Source organism: Oncorhynchus mykiss, chromosome 26 (assembly GCF_057628025.1).
Source record: "Oncorhynchus mykiss isolate SJ-2025 chromosome 26, ASM5762802v1, whole genome shotgun sequence".
Lineage (NCBI taxonomy): Eukaryota > Metazoa > Chordata > Actinopteri > Salmoniformes > Salmonidae > Oncorhynchus > Oncorhynchus mykiss.
Window position 1 is genome coordinate 26,477,841 of NC_143047.1, and position 21,773 is coordinate 26,499,613.

At 42.7% G+C, this 21,773-nt stretch overlaps 1 protein-coding gene across 2 annotated transcripts in view; it reads right to left on the minus strand.

The window, feature by feature from the left end:
• The window catches only part of LOC110506721 (transcription initiation factor TFIID subunit 4), a 148,066-nt gene that overhangs the window by 45,147 nt on the left and 81,146 nt on the right, over positions 1-21,773 (minus strand). For both annotated transcript variants that reach the window (XM_036963830.2, XM_036963829.2), the window contains 3 exons: positions 20,305-20,435; positions 19,171-19,296; positions 15,509-15,565 (listed from right to left, as the gene is read on the minus strand). In XM_036963830.2, the coding sequence (XP_036819725.2) occupies positions 15,509-15,565; positions 19,171-19,296; positions 20,305-20,435 (314 nt within the window). The remainder of the gene's footprint in view (positions 1-15,508; positions 15,566-19,170; positions 19,297-20,304; positions 20,436-21,773) is intronic.

A 21,773-nucleotide genomic window follows, 5' to 3' on the forward strand; every position in this document is an offset into this window, starting at 1 on the left:
ATCATAGTGATTATTCTGACAGGCTTTAGCCCTGAGCATGCCTAACAGCGAGCGCTCTACACTGGGTACGATGACGGGTTCTGTGGGGCCACGCGATGAGAGGCCGTGAACCACAGATACAACAGACACAAAAACACTAATAAATGCATAACTGACAATAGAGGAGAAATCGCGCTGCATGACGGGGCCTGTTGCACAAGCCGTTTTACAGGCTAATAATATGACCTGGTCATCTGTGGGGGGCAATCATGTCTTAGAGCCAATGATGTCTTGGAGCACATTGGTTACATCCAGAGGTTATAATTAAAATAAGTTGGCTAAATCTACAATATCTCTTGATGGAGGTGGGAAGAGAAAAATGTAAAAATGTTGACCAGTGTTTCTATGTCATGTTGATGCTACTGACTCCAAGTCAATCTAGTAATACACTATGTGGATGTATGTAGATGTTTATGCATCTGGCTAGGACACACTGTCCATATAACGCCTCTTGCTTTTAATTGGTGTCATACAAGGTTGAGAGTTGAGCGAGGGCAGAATTCATTGCTGCGTGGTTCAAGACATTTCATGATCAATCCTGGTGTGCAAACGAGGCAAGAAAAAACTCCCTCTGAACGCCCGAGGAGGAAAAATATTTGAGGAAAATTATTCTAACAAAAAGCTGAGCGATTCCCATTGGACAGCTCTCCGTTTCACACGGGTCTGGAATCACTCTGAGGTAAAGTGGAGCAACGCTGCAAGGACACAGATCCGACTGGCTGGATGAGAAGAGAGAGGAAGGGAAGACAGGAGCTCCCACATCTCACCCCCCTACCCCAACACCCCCTCAGCCCCCCTGTGGTCTGCTGATATGGGGGTGTCATTCAGAGCAACCAAGAGCTGTCTTAACAACAGTCTCACTGACAGTCCTTATCGTCAAAGACACAAACTGTATAGTGATATGCCTCTAAATAAACTGGCTATGTTCAATTCTTGTGGAGGATCATCTTTATGTTAAAAAGTCTTGGATAACAGCTGGATGTGTAGGCTTTCATTCCAGCCCTGCAGTAACACACCTGCTTTAGCTAATCATGTCCAGACTGAAGATCATGATTAGTTGATTATTTAAATCAGGTGTGTTTGAGGAAGGAGCAAAATACAGGCTTCTGTGTCCAACTGTCCATCGCCTGATATTCCTCTGCAACAACATGTCACCTGATGATGCCAAAGTTCAACTCTTTCAATTCCTATTTTGCCAGGAAGTTTATCATAGGTGTATCAAGCTGTGATAAGTCTGTTACCCATTTTACAACTATTTCAATGATCTAAATGTTTATTTTCGTGGGAAACCTGAAGCAAAAAGCTTGCACTCAGCCTTGGCATTGCATGTGGTGTTTAAAATATAATTGGGCTTTTCCAATAACACATTTACCATGAATTATTTATGGTTTTCAACAAATTAGATTCTAAAGCCATGGCCCGAAACATCAATGACCCGCATTTCTTAGCTGGTTTGATCGAGAATGAAATTAGGAGGATAAGGGCCATCATCAAAATAAAAGCCTGTTCTTACAAAGGCAACAAATTCTAGGGAAACCATTTATCCCAATCAGCTGACAGACGTTTGACCGACTCCTCCCAACCAATCATAGGCTAAAGAGCTGAGCGACCTCTCAGTTGTGTTCTCAAAGCCAGAACCATCCCACTGGGAACAAACTGGTTGAATCAACGTTGTTTCAACGTTATTTGTCAATGTATTGTGACGTGGAATAAGTCAGCAACTCTTATTTTCATGGTAAAATTTCAACCACAGGATTATGTTACCATGGTAACCAAATTGCAACATAGACAAACCTTGTATAAAATATGTTGAATTTGTACCTTTAAAACTATGTCAGATCTTCAACGTTATATCCACTATCAGACAAAAAACAATAGGCTCCTACTGGAGAATTGATCTATCTACAGGTACCCTTTGGTTTCCCTTCCAGGGTTTTAACCGAGCCCAGCCCTGATCAATATTGACATTTGTCACTGACTATTACCAATGTGATATCGTGAGAACGATTGTTGAGAGACCTCCACTTAAAAACAAAACAGATTCACTGTTGCTATCGAAGTCATTCCAAAGGGCATGTTTAACAGAGCAAAATAAACGTGACCAAATCAGTTAAAGAATAGGACTAAATCAAATCAAACTTTATTTAAAGTGCATTTAAAGTTTGATTTGATTTAGTCCTTTTCTTTCACTTCGATTTTTGGTTGAGATGGAGACGTAAATTCAACATATCAATTATTCATTTGTAGACAAACTGGAATCAAAGCAAGACTACATCAGTGGCACAGAGAAGAAACTATTCAAGCAGAAGATACATCTCCTTCAAATGTTAACATTTGGTTGCACTGACAAGCAAAAACATTTCAATATCACTTCTGAAATGCAATACATTTAGCCTATTAACTTGTTGACAAGTTAAAACCTCTTTGGGGTACCCCCCCCCCCCCCTCTCAATTCCCGCCTAAAGACATACCCTAATCTAACTGCCTGTAGCTCAGGCCCAGAGGCAAGGATATGCATATTCTTGGTATCATTTGAAAGGAAACATTCTGAATTTTGTGGAAATGTTAATGTAGGAGAATATAACACAATAGATCTGGTAGAAGAAAATACAAGGAAATAAACATACGTTTTCTGTTTTTTATTGTTGCTGCATCATCTTTCAAATGACCAAGAACAGACAAACACACTGATAGGATGCTGGGGATGATTTGACCAAGAACAGACAAACACACTGATAGGATGCTGGGGATGATTTGACCAAGAACAGACAAACACACTGATAGGATGCTGGGGATGATTTGACCAAGAACAGACAAACACACTGATAGGATGCTGGGGATGATTTGACCAAGAACAGACAAACACACTGATAGGATGCTGGGGATGATTTGACCAAGAACAGCCAAACATACAGATAGGATGCTGGGGATGATTTGACCAAGAACAGCCAAACATACAGATAGGATGCTGGGGATGATTTGACCAAGAACAGCCAAACATACAGATAGGATGCTGGGGATGATTTGACCAAGTACAGCCAAACATACAGATAGGATGCTGGGGATGATTTGACCAAGTACAGCCAAACATACAGATAGGATGCTGGGGATGATTTGACCAAGAACAGCCAAACATACAGATAGGATGCTGGGGCTGATTTGACCAAGAGCAGCCAAACATACAGATAGGATGCTGGGGATGATTTGACCAAGAACAGCCAAACATACAGATAGGATGCTGGGGATGATTTGACCAAGAACAGCCAAACATACAGATAGGATGCTGGGGTTGATTTGACCAAGTACAGCCAAACATACAGATAGGATGCTGGGGATGATTTGACCAAGAACAGCCAAACATACAGATAGGATGCTGGGGATGATTTGACCAAGAGCAGCCAAACATACAGATAGGGTGCTGGGGATGATTTGACCAAGAACAGCCAAACATACAGATAGGATGCTGGGGATGATTTGACCAAGAGCAGCCAAACATACAGATAGGATGCTGGGGATGATTTGACCAAGAGCAGCCAAACATACAGATAGGATGCTGGGGATGATTTGACCAAGTACAGCCAAACATACAGATAGGATGCTGGGGATTATTTGACCAAGAGCAGCCAAACATACAGATAGGATGCTGGGAATGATTTGACCAAGAGCAGCCAAACATACAGATAGGGTGCTGGGGATGATTTGACCAAGAACAGCCAAACATACAGATAGGATGCTGGGGATGATTTGACCAAGATCAGCCAAACATACAGATAGGATGCTGGGGCTGATTTGACCAAGAGCAGCCAAACATACAGATAGGATGCTGGGGATGATTTGACCAAGAACAGCCAAACATACAGATAGGATGCTGGGGATGATTTGAACAAGAACAGCCAAACATACAGATAGGATGCTGGGGATGATTTGACCAAGAACAGCCAAACATACAGATAGGATGCTGGGGATGATTTGACCAAGAGCAGCCAAACATACAGATAGGATGCTGGGGATGATTTGACCAAGAGCAGCCAAACATACAGATAGGACGCTGGGGATGATTTGACCAAGAACAGCCAAACATACAGATAGGATGCTGGGGATGATTTGAACAAGAACAGCCAAACATACAGATAGGATGCTGGGGATGATTTGACCAAGAACAGCCAAACATACAGATAGGATGCTGGGGATGATTTTAATGAAGAACATAAGATGGCAACAATAGCTGAGCAAAGTTTTAGACAGATAACTTCAAAAATGAGCGAGCTACATGACTTTGAGCATGAAGTCACCCAGGTGTCCCACACAAATGTATCCAAATGTACCCAAGTGGCCGAATTGGTACAGTGATACATTTTGAAGGAAAGAACTATATACAAAATACATAAATGCTATTCTAACACACCCCCACCCCCAAAAATGTGTATATATATATACAGTGCCTTGCGAAAGTATTCGGCCCCCTTGAACTTTGCGACCTTTTGCCACATTTCAGGCTTCAAACATAAAGATATAAAACTGTATTTTTTTGTGAAGAATCAACAACAAGTGGGACACAATCATGAAGTGGAACGACATTTATTGGATATTTCAAACTTTTTTAACAAATCAAAAACTGAAAAATTGGGCGTGCAAAATTATTCAGCCCCCTTAAGTTAATACTTTGTAGCGCTACCTTTTGCTGCGATTACAGCTGTAAGTCGCTTGGGGTATGTCTCTATCAGTTTTGCACATCGAGAGACTGACATTTTTTCCCATTCCTCCTTGCAAAACAGCTCGAGCTCAGTGAGGTTGGATGGAGAGCATTTGTGAACAGCAGAATTCAGTTCTTTCCACAGATTCTCGATTGGATTCAGGTCTGGACTTTGACTTGGCCATTCTAACACCTGGATATGTTTATTTTTGAACCATTCCATTGTAGATTTTGCTTTATGTTTTGGATCATTGTCTTGTTGGAAGACAAATCTCCGTCCCAGTCTCAGGTCTTTTGCAGACTCCATCAGGTTTTCTTCCAGAAGGGTCCTGTATTTGGCTCCATCCATCTTCCCATCAATTTTAACCATCTTCCCTGTCCCTGCTGAATAAAAGCAGGCCCAAACCATGATGCTGCCACCACCATGTTTGACAGTGGGGATGGTGTGTTCAGCTGTGTTGCTTTTACGCCAAACATAACGTTTTGCATTGTTGCCAAAAAGTTCAATTTTGGTTTCATCTGACCAGAGCACCTTCTTCCACATGTTTGGTGTGTCTCCCAGGTGGCCTGTGGCAAACTTTAAACGACACTTTTTATGGATATCTTTAAGAAATGGCTTTCTTCTTGCCACTCTTCCATAAAGGCCAGATTTGTGCAATATACGACTGATTGTTGTCCTATGGACAGAGTCTCCCACCTCAGCTGTAGATCTCTGCAGTTCATCAAGAGTGATCATGGGCCTCTTGGTTGCATCTCTGATCAGTCTTCTCCTTGTATGAGCTGAAAGTTTAGAGGGACGGCCAGGTCTTGGTAGATTTGCAGTGGTCTGATACTCCTTCCATTTCAATATTATCGCTTGCACAGTGCTCCTTGGGATGTTTAAAGCTTGGGAAATCTTTTTGTATCCAAATCCGGCTTTAAACTTCTTCACAACAGTATCTCGGACCTGCCTGGTGTGTTACTGGAGAGAGTTTGCTGCACTGAAAGTAAAGGGGCTGAATAATTTTGCACGCCCAATTTTTCACTTTTTGATTTGTTAAAAAAGTTTGAAATATCCAATAAATGTCATTCCACTTCATGATTGTGTCCCACTTGTTGTTGATTCTTCACAAAAAAATACAGTTTTATATCTTTATGTTTGAAGCCTGAAATGTGGCAAAAGGTTGCAAAGTTCAAGGGGGCCGAATACTTTCGCAAGGCACTGTGTATATATATATATATATATGAAAAAATACAATAAAAAATTATAATAAACAAACAATTAACAAGGGTAACTATTTACACATTTTCTATTTACAATATTGTGAAGACCCTCAGTCCTCTACACAATATTGTGCTGCTGGTGCCATGGCCCATAGCAGTCTCTTTCTGCTGTAAAGCAGAGGCTTCCTGAACAGGTGGTGCAGGTGATGGGGCATTTCCTGTGACAAAGGGCACAACGATGTCTCCCTACTGTGCCCTGTTTGCCCTGTGGCACATTCATGCCTGCAGAGATTAATCTGGGCAGGTCTACACCACTGGTTGGAGCAGAAGGTGCTGCAGTGGACTTGCTGTAGCTAGCAAGCTCCTGGATGAGCAGCTCCCTGAAGGCTAGCTGTGAGATGGGGGGCTGTCCACAGCTCTTGGCCACACCTCCCATGCTCTTGTTGTAGTCCTTCACAGCAGCTGGAATGGGGACATTTTTTGTGGTCCATGCCCCGGCACCATCCTTTACACGTCTGACGACGTGATCTCCACTGAAGGACTTGTGGATACTGGAGCACATGACCACCTCTCTGGTATCCATCCACTTCACAAACAGCAGGCCATCTTCACGGATCCATCGCATGGTACCCCGATCAGCCCGCTTAGGCATGTCGTTCACCTTGGTCTTTGGAAATCCCACCCTGTTGGTGCCACAAGCCGACACCTCCCGCTTCCTCAGCTCTGTAAACAGGGTAGGGCTTGTGTAAAAGTTGTCCACAAACAGTTTGTAGCCCTTCCCCAGCAGTTGAAAATCCAATAACTGAATAACGGAATCATAACTCAGTCCATTACCGGTAGAAAAACTGTTTTTCCCCTCATAAACAAAAAAATTGCAAGTGTAGGCACACACAGAATCAGCCAAAACAAACAGCTTGTAACCCCATTTGGTTGGTTTGTTACGCATGAATTGTTTGAGGCTGATTCTGGCCTTTGAGGCTACCATCCTCTCATTGATGGACAGGTTCTGGGCGGGCTGAAAATAAGTCTTGCAGGCATCAACGATGCTGGGGTAGAGAGGTTTTATTTTACAGAGCCTATCAAACCTTGGTGTGCCTCTCAAACCTTGATGTGAAGCGCCCGTGAGATATTCAGAAACCTTTTACAAGACATGACAGTCATGGAGAAAGGCAGTTGATAGAGAGCTGACGTTTTCCAGTAGTCCCTTAGAGTTTTCAACTTCACCAGCCCCATGTAAATCACCATTGAAAAGTAGCAAATAAATTCATTAAAAATCCTACAATGTGATTTTCTGGAATTTATTTTCTTTTCATAGTTGAAGTGTACCTATGATGAAAATTACAGGCCTCTCTCATCTTTTTAAGTGGGAGAACTTGCACAATTGGTGGCTGACTAAATACTTTTTTGCCCCACTGTATATATAGAGTACAGGGAACATAATCACTATGGTGAAGTGCTGTTCCATTCCATGTTGATGTAAAATGAATTTTAAAAATATATCACACACACACAGCATTGCCAATGTGTACTTTACACATTTCATTACAGATTATATATTTTTTTATATATTGCAAATAAAATAAGAATATCAACAACAAAACAATCTCAAATGAATAATATTTCATATTAATTTCAAACATTGACATTAGCATTAGAATTTACCAATTCAGCATGGCATCCTCGCCGTGCAGAAACATTACTTCCGCCTGGGAGTCAAAACTAGCTACGCTGAAAGATTCATCTTCCTGAAGAAACTCTGTCTCGCTGTCTCGATCAATTTCCTCTATAATTTGGGTTAAATCTGTAAACTTAGACTTTGTTTTAGCTTTTCCTGATTTATTCGCCATAATTTAAATATATAAACTTGTTGAAAATGCTGTTGAATATGTACTGCTATGCGTAACACTCGTGGCTCTGTCAAGTAGGATTTGCAATGGCGAATGAACCTCTTTTACACCAGAGTAAACGACAAAGGCTGGTCTTCAAACGTATAACCATTACATATTGCCGTTTACCTCAGCTCATTGGCTATCTTCCAAGCTAGATTTCAAGATGATCAGTGCTCATTGGGCCAAAATACAGTCAATCAACGATGGACCGGTCCTACCATTGGTGCCCAATGAGGTCATTGATTGGTGTCTTCAAATCGGTTTGTTTCGGTCAATACGTCCCGGTAAAAGAACCATCATGTATGGTTGTGTTAGTAACAACCAGTGGATTGCAATGAAACCAACCATGACTGGATAAACGTTTGTTTAGTGTGTGTAATTACCACAAACGCTTCGTCCAAAGTTGAATGAGACGGAAATCACGACACAACCGGTTTACAAATGTTTCGTGTTAGGCTATAAAAATGGATGTTATCAAACAAAACAAACATTCACTGTGTAGGTAGGACACTTGGCATTGCCACCAGAGGAAGATCTTCAATGGTAAGCGATTTATTTTATTGTTATTTCTGACTTTCGTGACGTTAATGCTTGGTTGGAAAAAGCTAGTAATACTTGTGTGTGTGTGTGGGGCGCCGTCCTCAGAAAATCGCATGTTTGCTTTTGCAGTAAAGCCTTTTTGAAATCTGACACAGCGGCTGGATTAATAAGATGTCCATCTTTTAAATGATGTAAGATACATGTATTTACAAGAATGTTTAATACAACAAATGGTGTATTTAAAATGTTAGCTCTCTGCAGTTTCACCGGATGTTGGCCTGGTGGGACGTGAGCGTCTCCCCTACCCTAGAGAGGTTAACAAATGATACAGTATGTTGATATCACGTCTCCAACTCAACCCAAAATACAATTTAAAGAATGGGATTAAGCTTGTGGTTCAGATGGAACTATCCAAGCGGTAGATATACTACCGTTCAAAAGTTTGGGGTCACTTAGAAATGTCTTTGTTTTTGAAAGAAAAAGATTGCATTAAAATAACATCCATGTGAGAAATTGCCAAGAAACTGAATCTTGTACAATGCTGTGTACTACTCCCTTCACAGAACAGCGCAAACTGGCTCTAACCAGAATAGAAAGAGGAGTGTGAGGCCCCGGTGCATAACTGAGCAAGAGGACAAGTACATTAGAGTGTCTAGTTTGAGAAACAGAAGCCTCACAAGTCCTCGACTGGCAGCTTCATTAAATAGTACCTGCAAAACACCAGTCTCAACATCAACAGTGAAGAGGTGAATCCGGGATGCTGGCCTTCTAGACAGAGTTCCTCTGTCCAGTGTCTGTGTTATTTTGCCCATCTTAATATTTTATTTTTATTGGCCTGAGATATGGCTTTTTCTTTGCAACTCTTCCTAGAAGGCCAGCATCCAGGAGTCACCTCTTCACTGTTGACTTTGAGACTGGTGTTTTGAGGGTACTAGTTTTCACCTATGCTAACATAATTGCAAAAGGATTTTCTTATGATCAATTAGCCTTTTAAAATGATCAACTTGGATTAGCTAACACAACATGCCATTGGAACACAGGAGTGATGGTTGCTGATAATGGCCACTGTAAGCCTATGTACAGTTGAAGTTGGAAGTTTACATAGACTTAGGTTGGAGTCATTAAAACTCGTTTTTCAACCACTCCACATATTTCTTGTTAACAAACTATAGTTTTGGCAAGTCGGTTAGGACATCTACTTTGTGCATGACACAAGTCGTTTTTCCAACTTTTGTTTACAGACAGATTATTTCACTTATAATTCACTGTATCACAATTCTAGTGGGTCAAAAGTCTAGATACACTAAGTTGACTGTGCCTTTAAACAGCTTGGAAAATTCCAGAAAAAATGTAATGGCTTTAGAAGCTCCTGATAGGCTATTTGACATAATTTGAGTCAATTGGAGGTGTACCTATGAATGTATTTCAAGGCCTACCTTCAAACTCTGTGCCTCTTTGCTTGACATCATGAAATCAAAATAAATCAGCCAAGACCTCAGAAAACATTTGTAGACCTCCACAAGTCTGGTTCTTCCTTGGGAGCAATTTTCAAACGCCTGAAGGTACCATATTCATCTGTACAAACAATAGTACACAAGTATAAACACCATGGGACCACGCAGCCGTCATACCGCTCAGGAAGGAGATGCGCTCTGTCTCCTAGAGACTTTGGTGTGAAAAGTGCAAATCAATCCCAGAACAACAGCAAAGCAGCTTGTGAAGATGCTGAAGGAAACAGGCACAAAAGTATCTATATCCACAGTAAAACGAGTCCTATATATGCACATGGGGACAAAGATCGTACTTTTTGGAGAAATGTCCTCTGGTCTGACGAAAGAAAAATATAACTGTTTGGCCATAATGACCATCGTTATGTTTGGAGGAAAAAGGGGAAGGCTTGCAGGCCGAAGAACACCATCCTAACCGTGAAGCACGGGGGTGGCAGCATCATGTTGTGAAGGTGCTTTGCTGCAGGAGGGACTGGTGCACTTCACAAAATAGATGGCATCATGAGGTAGGAAAATTATGCAGCTATACTGAAGCAACATCTCAAGACATCAGTCAGGAAGTTAAAGCTTGGTCGCAAATGAGTCTTCCAAATGGACAATGACCCCAAGCATACTTCCAAAGTTGTGGAAAAATGGCTTAAGGACAACAAAGTCAAGGTATTGGAGTGGCCATCACAAAGCTCTTACCTCAATCCCATAGAACATTTGTGGGCAGAACTGAAAAAGCGTGTTGGAGCAAGGAGGCCTACAAACCTGACTCAGTTACACCAGCTCTGTCAGGAGGAATGGGCCAAAATTCAACCAACTTATTGTGGAAGGCTCCTCGAAACGTTTGACCCAAGTTAAACAATTTAAAGGCAATGCTGGGAATGTGATGAAAGAAATAAAAGCTGAAATAAATCATTCCCACTATTATTCTTATATTTCACATTCTTAAAATAAATTGGTGATCTATGGTTGCCTGGATTGGTTCTCAATCAGTCCTTGTCTCTGATTGGGAACCATATTTAGGTAGGGCGAAAATAAACATTTGCAGGGCGAAAATAAACATCCAGCCAGGACGGGTTGTGTCAGCTCTACACTCCAGACCTCCAGTACGCCTCCACAGTCCAGTGCATCCTGTGTCTGCTCCCCGCACTCGCCCTGAGGTGCGTGTCCCCAGCCCGGTACCACCAGTTCCGGCACGACGCACCAGGCCTCCAGTGCGCCTCCAGGGTCCAGTACTCCCTGTTCCTGCTCCTCGCACTCGCCCTGAGGTGCGTGTACCCAGCCCGGTACCACCAGTGCCGGCACCACGCACCAGGCCTATAGTGCGCCCTCAGCCCTCAGTGTAAAGAAGGGGGGCAGCGTCCAGAACCAAAGCCCCCACCAAGGTTAGATGCCCACTCAGACCCTCTCATATAGGTTTAGGTTTGCGGCCGGGAGTCCGCACCTTTGGGGGGGGGGGGGGGGGGGGTACAGTTTTTTGTATTGTCTAGGATTTTTTGTATGTCTTGGGTTTTTCTAGTCTAGGTGTTTATATGTCTATGGTTGCCTGGATTGGTTCTCAATCAGAGGCAGCTGTTTTAGGTAGCCATATTCCCTGGGCATTTTATGGGTTATTGCCTGTTTCAGCACTCGTGTTATATAGCTTCACGTTCGTTTTGTTGTTTTGGTTTGTTTAAGTGTTCTTCGTGTTCTTCCTTTAATAAAGAGGAATGTTCTCATCACGCTGCGCCTTGGTCTCCTCGTTACAACGAGCGTGACAATATGACATTGTATTCCCTTTTCAACTTAGCTGTGCTTTTAAATGGTTGAAAGTGATATAATGTACATTTGGGTGACAACTAAAAATAAGACATTGTTTTTCCATTGGAATTTGCTTGTGATCTTATTTGGTTGTGCTTTTAGATGGTTGAAAGCATAGTGATAACACATTGGAAATGTAACTAACTTTTGGCTGTCTTTTTGACTGGGTGAATCTAGGCTGTAATCTCATTCATCAAAGTCTCAACCAAATATTACCAAGTTATCCATGTTGAAATGACGTGATGTGCCCAGTGAGATGTGAAGTCCTGGGGATGATGAGTTTAAACCAGAGAGAGTCTTCCTCTCTCCTCTCCCTGCCTCCAGACGGAGTTCTGATGATGAATCTATGGCCGCAGTGTGTCTGTGTGTCTGACACTGTGATGTATGTAGGTCTGGTCCACTCTCCCCCCACCCCTCTCTCAGTGCTGAGAGGACCTAATGATTAGGCACTGCCTCGCCTCCTGCCTCAGTGGGATTTCAGACAGAGCACACAGACAAGACCAAACAACAACAAAATGAGGAATACTCGTTTTGGCCATTGATTTTCACTGGGGGCATTTCTAAAATAGCCCATCTGACCTTTTGGGGCAAATGTTTCTGAATGGAGGAAACAGGGGCGCTACACACGTTTGGCCTTATGCCTTTTGCTATCTGCCTGGGCGGTACTGAAGGCTGACGGGGAAGGGGGATGGATTAGGTTGAGGTGGAAACTGGAGCGGTCTGATAGAGGCCACATGGGGCCAAGGCTGCCATCACACTACCAGAGTAGTGTGTCTCTATCATCCCACTCTGACTGGGTGTAATTCACCTGTAAGCACCTCAATAAAGTTCCCCAACACCTCACTGTTCCCTCCCCATATACCACACCTGCCTTTACAAACAAATCAAGCGCCAACTCAATTTCAACACACATTTCTTGTAACAAGTATATAACAAAATTATTTTTGGAGGGGTGGCAGGAATGTCCACCTGTCCATCAGTCACCTGGAAGAGCAGCTCAGCCTCATTATCCTGATTACATTTGTGCAGATGTGCTGAACAAGGAGCCGCCACCGACAGACTCCCTCTGTGGTAACCGTGGTGACACAAACAGCTAGCTCTGTCCCCTTGAGCCAGTCAGGTGATGAAAACCAGAAAGGCACGGGACTGAGAAACGACGGCCATTAAGCAAAAAAAGAAAGAAGGGGCGGACAAAAAAACGTAGAAAAAAACCTCCCCCTGACTGTCGCACTTAACATTACATAAATTAACAATTTCACCCCCCCACACACCCCTCTCTCTGCTCCTTCTGAATTTCTAAAATGAAAATGAGAATGTGCGCGTGCCGCGTTCCTTTCTCAGGAGATAATCTGGCCCCATCCAGATGATGAGCGGCCTGCCACTTAACGGGGAGGAGATCCACTTTGATCACACCGCCCAGGGGCGAACCTATCGCAGCACAGCCTATTACACTGCCTCATTTGCATATGCAGCTAGGGCTTATGGGGAGGCTGAGATCTAGTCTAAAAGTTCTCAACGAATGAACAGAGCCAAAGAAAAGCATCACTTCACCACACACTGGTGTGGTGGTAGTGTATGATCTCTTTACAGAGAGCAGAGTGGAGAGGAGAGAAGATCCCCATTCTAATGTCCATACCATACCACTTGGATTGCATGTCCAATACATTGCTTCATACTAAGTGGTACACTAGTATGGACATAGAATTTGAATGTGGCTAAGCAGCTCTATGTTACTAGAGATCTACTATGGTCTACAGTGCCTTCAGAAAGTATTCACACTCCTTGACCTTTTCCATATTCTGTTGTGTTATAGCCCAAATTTAAAATGTATTAAAATGAGATGTATTTGGTCACTGGCCTACACACAATAACCCATAACGTAAAATTGTAATTATGTTTTTAGAATGAAAAGCTGAAATGTCTTGAGTCAATAAGTATTCGAATAATATTGTTTAACATGATTTTGGAATGATTACCTCATCTCTGTAAACCATACTTACAATTACCTGTAAGATCCCTCAGTAAAGCGTTGCATTTCAAACACAGATTCAACCACAAAGACCAATGAGAGGAAGGAAACCGATCAGGGATTTCACCATGAGGTCAATGGTGACTTTAAAACAGTTACAGAGTTTAATGGCTGTGATAAGAGAAAACTGAGGATGGATCAACAACATTGTAGTTCCTCCACAATACTAACCTAATTGACAGAGTGAAATGAAGGAAGCCCGTACAGAATAAAAATATTCCAAAACATGCATCCTGTTTGCAACAAGGCACTAAAGTAACACTGCAAAAAAGCATAGTGGTGGCGGCATCATTTTATGGGTATGCTTGTAATCGTTAAAGACTGGTGAGTTTTTCTAAACAAAAAATAAATTAAATGGAGTTAAGCACAGGCAAAATTCTAGAGGAAACCTGGTTCAGTCTGCTTTCCACCAGACACTGGGAGAGGAATTCACCTTTCAGCAGGACAATAACCTAAAACACAAGGCCAAATATACACTGGAGTTGCTTACCAAGAAGACAGTGAATGAGTGGCCGAGATAAAGTTTTGACTTAAATCTACTTGAAAATCTATGGCAAGACCTGAAAATGGTTTTCTAGCAATGACCAATAACCAATTTGACAGAGCTTGAAAAATGTTGAAAAGAATAATGGGGAAATGTTGCACAATCCAGGTGTGGAAAGCTTAGAGACTTACTCATAAAGACCCAATGCTGTAACCACTGCCAAAGGTGCTTCTACAAAGTATTGACCCATGGATGTGAATACTTATCTAAATTACATATTTCTGTATTTAATTTTCAAACAATTCTAAAAACATTATGGGGTATTGTGTGTAGATGGATGGATAAGAGAAAAAAATATTTAATCCATTTTGAATTTCGGCAGGGTAGCCTAGTGGTTAGAGCATTGGACTAGTAACCGGAAGGTTGCAAGTTCAAATCTGTCGTTGTGCCCCTGAACAGGCAGTTAACACACTGTTCCTAGGCCGTCATTGAAAATAAGAATTTGTTCTTAACTGACTTGCTGACTGACTTAAATAAAGGTAAAACAAACATTAAAAAGGGGTATGAATACTTTCTGAAGACACTGAAGGTATACAGAGTGTTTATGCTCTTACTCTTTCTTTCAATAATTATTATGTTCATTATGTTTTGCTCTTTCAGTTTCAACATACATCAGGTGCGATTAACATAAACACAAACCAACTTTCAAAACTATTTCACTAAATTAACAAACCGCAAAGAACTTTACTTTTCTACTTTTTGGGATCCACATGATCCTCATATATAAATGTCTATTTGTTTAGAAAATTGGGGGACTAAAACAACTCAATTTAACAAATAAGCACAGTCGCTTCATACTTTATTTCTGATATTTCCCATTTGTGCACCTACAGTGCCAAAGCCATTTCATTGTTTTAAACTAAAATGCATATATAACTGTGACAGTAAACATATTTCTATCAGCCTTTACAATGCAAATGGCTCTACAGAAAGTGCTATGGTGAATATTAAACCGGTACTCACAACACTGATAGGCTCCCCAATCTATCTCTTTGAAAGAGCCATGCACAATGAACAGCAGTCTCCAAAAGGTTATCGGGAGCCAGAAAAGAGAGCGGGAGAGAGAAAAGAGGAGGAGGATCTCTTTGGTGTGGTGTGTCTGTTCTATAGAAACCACTTTTCCAAACGAGGCGAACATCAATCAGCACAAATAATTCCTACAACTTTTTAAGTCAGACCTTTAAATGGCATTACATATGTAGCGAGGCATGAAAAATTTATATGTTGAAGTCTTGGGAAAATGTCAAGGGTAATGATCTCCAGCACAGCGCTTACCTCCTTAGCTTTTTGTTTCAGCCGAGCCTGCTCTGGGTCCTCTTGCCTGGAGCGACTCTGCAGAGTTGGGGGGGGGGGGGGGGGGGGGGAGACACAGGTTAACAGCTGGTTTAAGGACCCCCTCATCTGTTGCAGCCAGCACAAAAATAGTACAAAATGGGAACAGGATACAAGGTGTCAAGGACATCGTATTTGGATTCATAGAAGTGGAATTGAGCGCCCAAGGCCAGTGCCCTTTAAACCTGCGCCAAATCCTGCCGTAAATAAGCTGCTGGAGGGAAATTCTAATCAAAGGAGGTTATTAAAAATTCTGTGCGAGCCAGCAGAGCACACAGGGCTGGGAGAATGTGCTCAAACTCAGAAAGTCACAGGCACTCTGTCTGTCCCTCTTTTGTTCCGGTGCCATTGCTGTGTGTGTGTGTGTGTGTGTGGTGTGTGGTGTGTGGTGTGTGTGTGTGTGTGTGTGTGTGTGTGTGTGTGTGTGTGTGCGGATCTCTCTAGAGTCAGAACCAGAGTCCACAGTACTGGAGCGCCACTGTAATTAGTCAATGAAAGCTGAGCTGCCTGTGCAGCTTGTACCTGTCTGTGTGAGCTGTTAACCACAGGGCTTCCAATTAACCATACAGGGACTCTTCTAAAAGCTCACTGTTAGTGGCACCCTGCCAGATCACCACACTATCACAGTACTAGCCTACTGTAGCTATCAGAGACTCAGTGTACTTTTCCTATGAGTCTATGAAAGAAAGATAGATACACTGTTGAATGTTCCTGTAGTTTTATTGTACAACGTTTCGACCCGTAGGTCTTCGTCTATGCTATGGTAATACAGGCAGCTAACAGTGCTGCCCCCTGCCATAGCAATGGGAATAATTCTATAAAAAAATCTACTTCCTGTTTAACTAGCATAAATTCATTTAGCTTGAATGACGGTTAGGGATATGACTAGTAATGGTCCAATGTGTCTCTAACATTGCCTAACCTCTCTAAGAGCAGGGTCATCCCGGTGGTGTTAAAGACTACTTCATTAATATCTCTGAACGTGATGCTCCTCGCGATGTTTCTTTTTTCTACTATAAGCAATCAAATGCTATTTGCCTTCAGTGGTGCTGGAAAGCAAGAGTCTAGCTACCCGTGCCCTGGCTCCCTCCCTCCCTCCCTCCATCCCTCCCTCCCTCCATCCCTCACTACCTCATGAACAGATGCAGTCGTCTTGCCCTGCTCCTTGCTAATTGGCTTTAAATATATCAGGCGGTTCACGTGCTGGTCGGTATCTCAACTAAAACGACTGCATTTGCCCTCCAGTCGGCCGGAGCATCCCTGAAGACCTGAGTCCTATTTTAAATGGACGGAGGAGTGGGAGCGGAGGAGGGGATTATTTCAGTAGATTCTTATTTGAGAGGTCAAATTATAAGGGAGCCCCAGCGTGGAGCCTGGTCGTCAGCGGGGAGAAAACAGGAACAAAGATGGACTGTTTATAAAGGGCCATGGTGGTACTGACATGCTTTATATCTCCTCTGTCAGCTCAGCTGTCCTGATCTCTCTCTCTCTCTAAAGGGAACAGGACACAAAGGGTGCATAACAGTACAGTGGCTGGATGCTGGCTCATTACTGTTTGAATACAGCAGTTAGATAATGAAATATACTGTAGGAGGTATATAGTGGAAATGGACAAGTCAAATGAATTAATGTGCCTCAAAACCATCCTATGTTATAATAATGAGCCCAGACAACACATATCGCATATTAGTTATACAGTTATACTACAGATTTATTCAGGTGTGATGAACTGATGTTTAGTAAAACCTACTGTCATATACTCCTTCTAAAGACACTTACAGTTAGGCCCTGGGATTGCATCTTTTTAAAATAACAAAATAAAGCTTGGTGCTTAACAGCTTTGCTGTCAAGGCAGTAGTTTCCTAATTACCAACTATAACAGCGGCAAGGCGGGTCATTGTTCATCAGTCTGAATGTTTCTAATGTCCTGCATGGCAGGCAGGGCCAGACCATAACAATGCTGTTAACACAGGGAAGTGATAATGCAATCAGCTGTGGGACATTGTCTCTGTTGAAGATGTATTAAATGAAGCAAGCTTCTCTCTAATGTCTCACCGTGGGGCATTTCCCTTCAAAACACATTCTATTGGTGGTGACAGTATTGAACCTCGCATCATACTGTATGTCTAATGAATTATGTACCTGTCTTATTTGATAGATTGTATGAAGTATGTGAGAACTTATTCAAGTCATTTCATAATCTTATACAAGTTAAGTGTGTGCAAGAAGTGTTTACACCAGTATCAACAGCCTGAGTGTGACTGGATGGACACACATGAGTGTGCAGAGACAGCCTAGATGCAATTCATCTGTTCTGAGACTCTGTAAGGCTCTCTGAGGCTCTCCTGCCCACTACTGTTGAAGCTGGTTCTCCTGAGTACTGAGATGGCTGACATGACACACTTTTAGCTCTGGGCCTGTCAGCGGGTATGTGAGGAGGATCAGATCAGAGGAATGTATAGAGTTCCACAGTGGTTCCTCTGCTTGTTGTGTTGGGGACAATGAGAGGACAAAGGAGCCCTAGAGCGAGGGGGCGGGAGAACACACTGAGGTCACTCTATGGAGGGCGCACTCGGTTTTATCTGTTAGCTAGGGCCTGGGCAGAAACAGCCCTAGACCTTACACACTACTTTACACACTACCTTACACACTACCTTACACACTACCTTACACACCACCTTACACACCACCTTACACATCACCTTACACACTACCTTACACACCACCTTACACATCACCTTACACACCACCTTACACACTACCTTACACACCACCTTACACACCACCTTACACACCACCTTACACACCACCTTACACATCACCTTACACATCACCTTACACACCACCTTACACACCACCTTACACACTACCTTACACACCACCTTACACACCACCTTACACACTACCTTACACACCACCTTACACACCACCTTACACACCACCTTACACATCACCTTACACACCACCTTACACACCACCTTACACATCACCTTACACACCACCTTACACACTACCTTACACACCACCTTACACACCACCTTACACACCACCTTACACACCACCTTACACATCACCTTACACACCACCTTACACACCACCTTACACACTACCTTACACACTACCTTACACACTACCTTACACACTACCTTACACACTACCTTACACACTACCTTACACACTACCTTACACACCACCTTACACATCACCTTACACACCACCTTACACACTACCTTACACACCACCTTACACACCACCTTACACACCACCTTACACACCACCTTACACATCACCTTACACACCACCTTACACACCACCTTACACACTACCTTACACACTACCTTACACACCACCTTACACACTACCTTACACACCACCTTACACACTACCTTACACACTACCTTACACACTACCTTACACACTACCTTACACACTACCTTACACACTACCTTACACACTACCTTACACACAAGTAACACACACAATAGCAACAGAGCTACTAAATTGGGCTAAAGATCAGGATTGAATGTGAAAACACTTCATTGACTGTGTGGTTGTAACTAAAAGGGATATATGCCTTTATAACAAGAAGGTCGACTAGGACTTACTTTAGCTGCTTTGAGTAGGATCTCTCTCTCCTGTTCATCCTTCCTCTGCTTCTCTATCCTCTCCAGCTGCTCAAAGAACTTTAGCTGCGACCGCACGTCTGCCGACTGCTCAAACCACTCCTCATCCTGCAGAGAGACAGAGAGGGAAAGAAAGAAAAAGAGAGTGAGTGGAGGAAAAATAACTTAAGATACTAAGAAGATCTCATTTTAACCACAAGTTTGGATAAACATATTACTACAACTTTAGACACCTCGTCTCTCTCAACCACCAGTTTGGATAACTAATCACAACTTTTCTTTGTTTACAGGTATCACCGCTTCTCGTTGTGTTAAATATGTTGTTCTGCACTTGGGAGATGGGAAGATGAGACAAGTTTCAGAAGGAAAACAAAGTTTGTGGGTCATCAAAAAGTGAATATGACAATTGTTTATTCCCTGTGTGTGTCTCTGTCTCTCTGTTCTCCCCCAAAACCCTTTACAGTTTCTCTCACTCTATCTCCCTCTCTGTGGCGATGTGAGGAGCTGGGTGGCAGAGCAGAGCACAGAGTGGAGGGTTTCTGAGGGTTTGTCACCACGCGCACGTCTCTCTCATCCTTCCTCCCTCCTTTGTTCAGAGCTGAGCCTGCACTCCTCCCCTCCTCCGTAACTCAGTCGAGCCGTGCTCTTTCTTTCAGGCCGCCCGCCCGGTTGGTTTTTTCGCTGATGTCAACAGAGTGGCTTCACAGAGACGATGAGACTTCACGCTTCTAACACGCCTCATTTACAAACCGCAAAAAAGACAAAACAAGACAGGGACAGCTGTAGCCCACCACCCCTCTCCTCTGCCTCACATACACACAGGAAAACAGCTTTTCAAAGTTGCTATGTTTTTTGCTTTCTTTCTTTTACAAGGAGCAGAGTTGAATTGACTTTATTGTAAACCAATTAAATGTGGTTACATTGCTATATTCAAGGCTAAAAGTTAATGTCACCCATGCTGGTGTGCCAGACAGAGACCTGCAAAAGATCTATCAGGTATTTTTCAAAGTTTGGAAGAATAGGTTTCTGTGGAAACTGTGCTATGGTGTTTATCACTTAAGTGTAAAAAGCGCCCACCTCCTCATAGGTATGTCTGTCTCTGGCACGACTACTTACTTTACCACCGTCCATCCTGTGCTGTGCGATGGAGGAGACCTTCCCCAGCACAGTGCGGAGTCGGGACTGGGTAGCGTGGGAGATGAAGTTCACAGCCTCCATAGGAACCTCTGACACGCCAAACTTCTTAGCTTAGGGTCACACACAGACAGGACTCCAACATTAATACACGCTGATCTCCCCAAATCCCAGTCAGAAAAGGCTTTTCATACTACTGAACCAAGCTGAGCCGAACCAAACCAAGCTGTAATGAGCTGGCCTGGTTCCACATCCACCATAGTTGTTGGAACCATGCTAAAAAGGACAAAGCAAAACATCTGTGCCAGCACAGTTTGGGTTAGGTCAGGACCATAGTGTGAAAAGGGTATTTGTTTAATAATGATAAAGCTCTGTCTAGATGTTTCACAGTTCTAGTGCCATGTTGAGAATAGTATCCATGTATGAATTGCCAAGCTTACTCTGCAGTCTTTCATGTGTGTAGCTGCAAACAACATTAACTTTAAAGGATCATTTAGACTAGTTTTCTGGCAGTAAACAGTTTGTGAAGTCATAATTCAGAGGACAGAGTTTAGGAGGTTAGGATCTGTTTTTCTTCCTTTTTAATATTCCATTAACAGAATGTTCTCTCTGGTAGACTTTTAAGTAAACCACACCAATTATTTAAATCAGCCGTACTGTACACACATCTTTTCCCAGTCTAACATCTCGAAAGGATCGAGATCTGTATAAGCCTGGTAATTAGTGTGAAAATTCAAAAACATTTTCTCTGGTTCGTAAGCGATGTCAAAAGGTAAAATACTAAAGGTTTCCACTCTCCTACAAACTGAGATCTTTAAGGCACAGAGACAAAGAAAGACAAGTTCTCTATGAAATAATAAATACCTTCCTCAGTGTACAATGTAGTCCACACCAGCCCCTCACTTAGGACTATAGGAGAGCCTAAACAGCATCGTATTGCTTTAGTGTTAGTTTCCAACCACCTTAACAGGCTTTATTTTGTACTGTTTTTACTGGTAATCTCATCTACCCTTAAATAGAGAAAAGTGAACTTTCTGCACTGAACACGAGTGAGTCTCTCTGGAGTTGAGTACTTCTGCATGTGTCTCTGCAGAATTGGACCTCTGAGGTACCAGTGCACATTTACTTTGAGAGGCTATTCTAGAGAACTCCAGCTGTGCATATGTTCTAGGCCCTGGGAGTCAGGAGGGAGTTGCTGCTTGCGGTTTCACAAATGAAACTGGCCCACGGCTCAAGGACAAGCCTGAAGAACGATAGAGAGGGGGAGAAAGCAGAGAGATAGAAAGAGAGAAGGGGGTGAGAAGAGAGAGAGATATGGGAAGAGATAGAAAGAGAAAAAATGAGAAAGAAAGAAACAGGGAGAGAGAAACAAGCTCCTGGACATTCTGAAAGGCCCTCACCGGATCTGAATCTATCCTGCCCCGCTGTACATCTCCCTGTCCAGTGGTGGC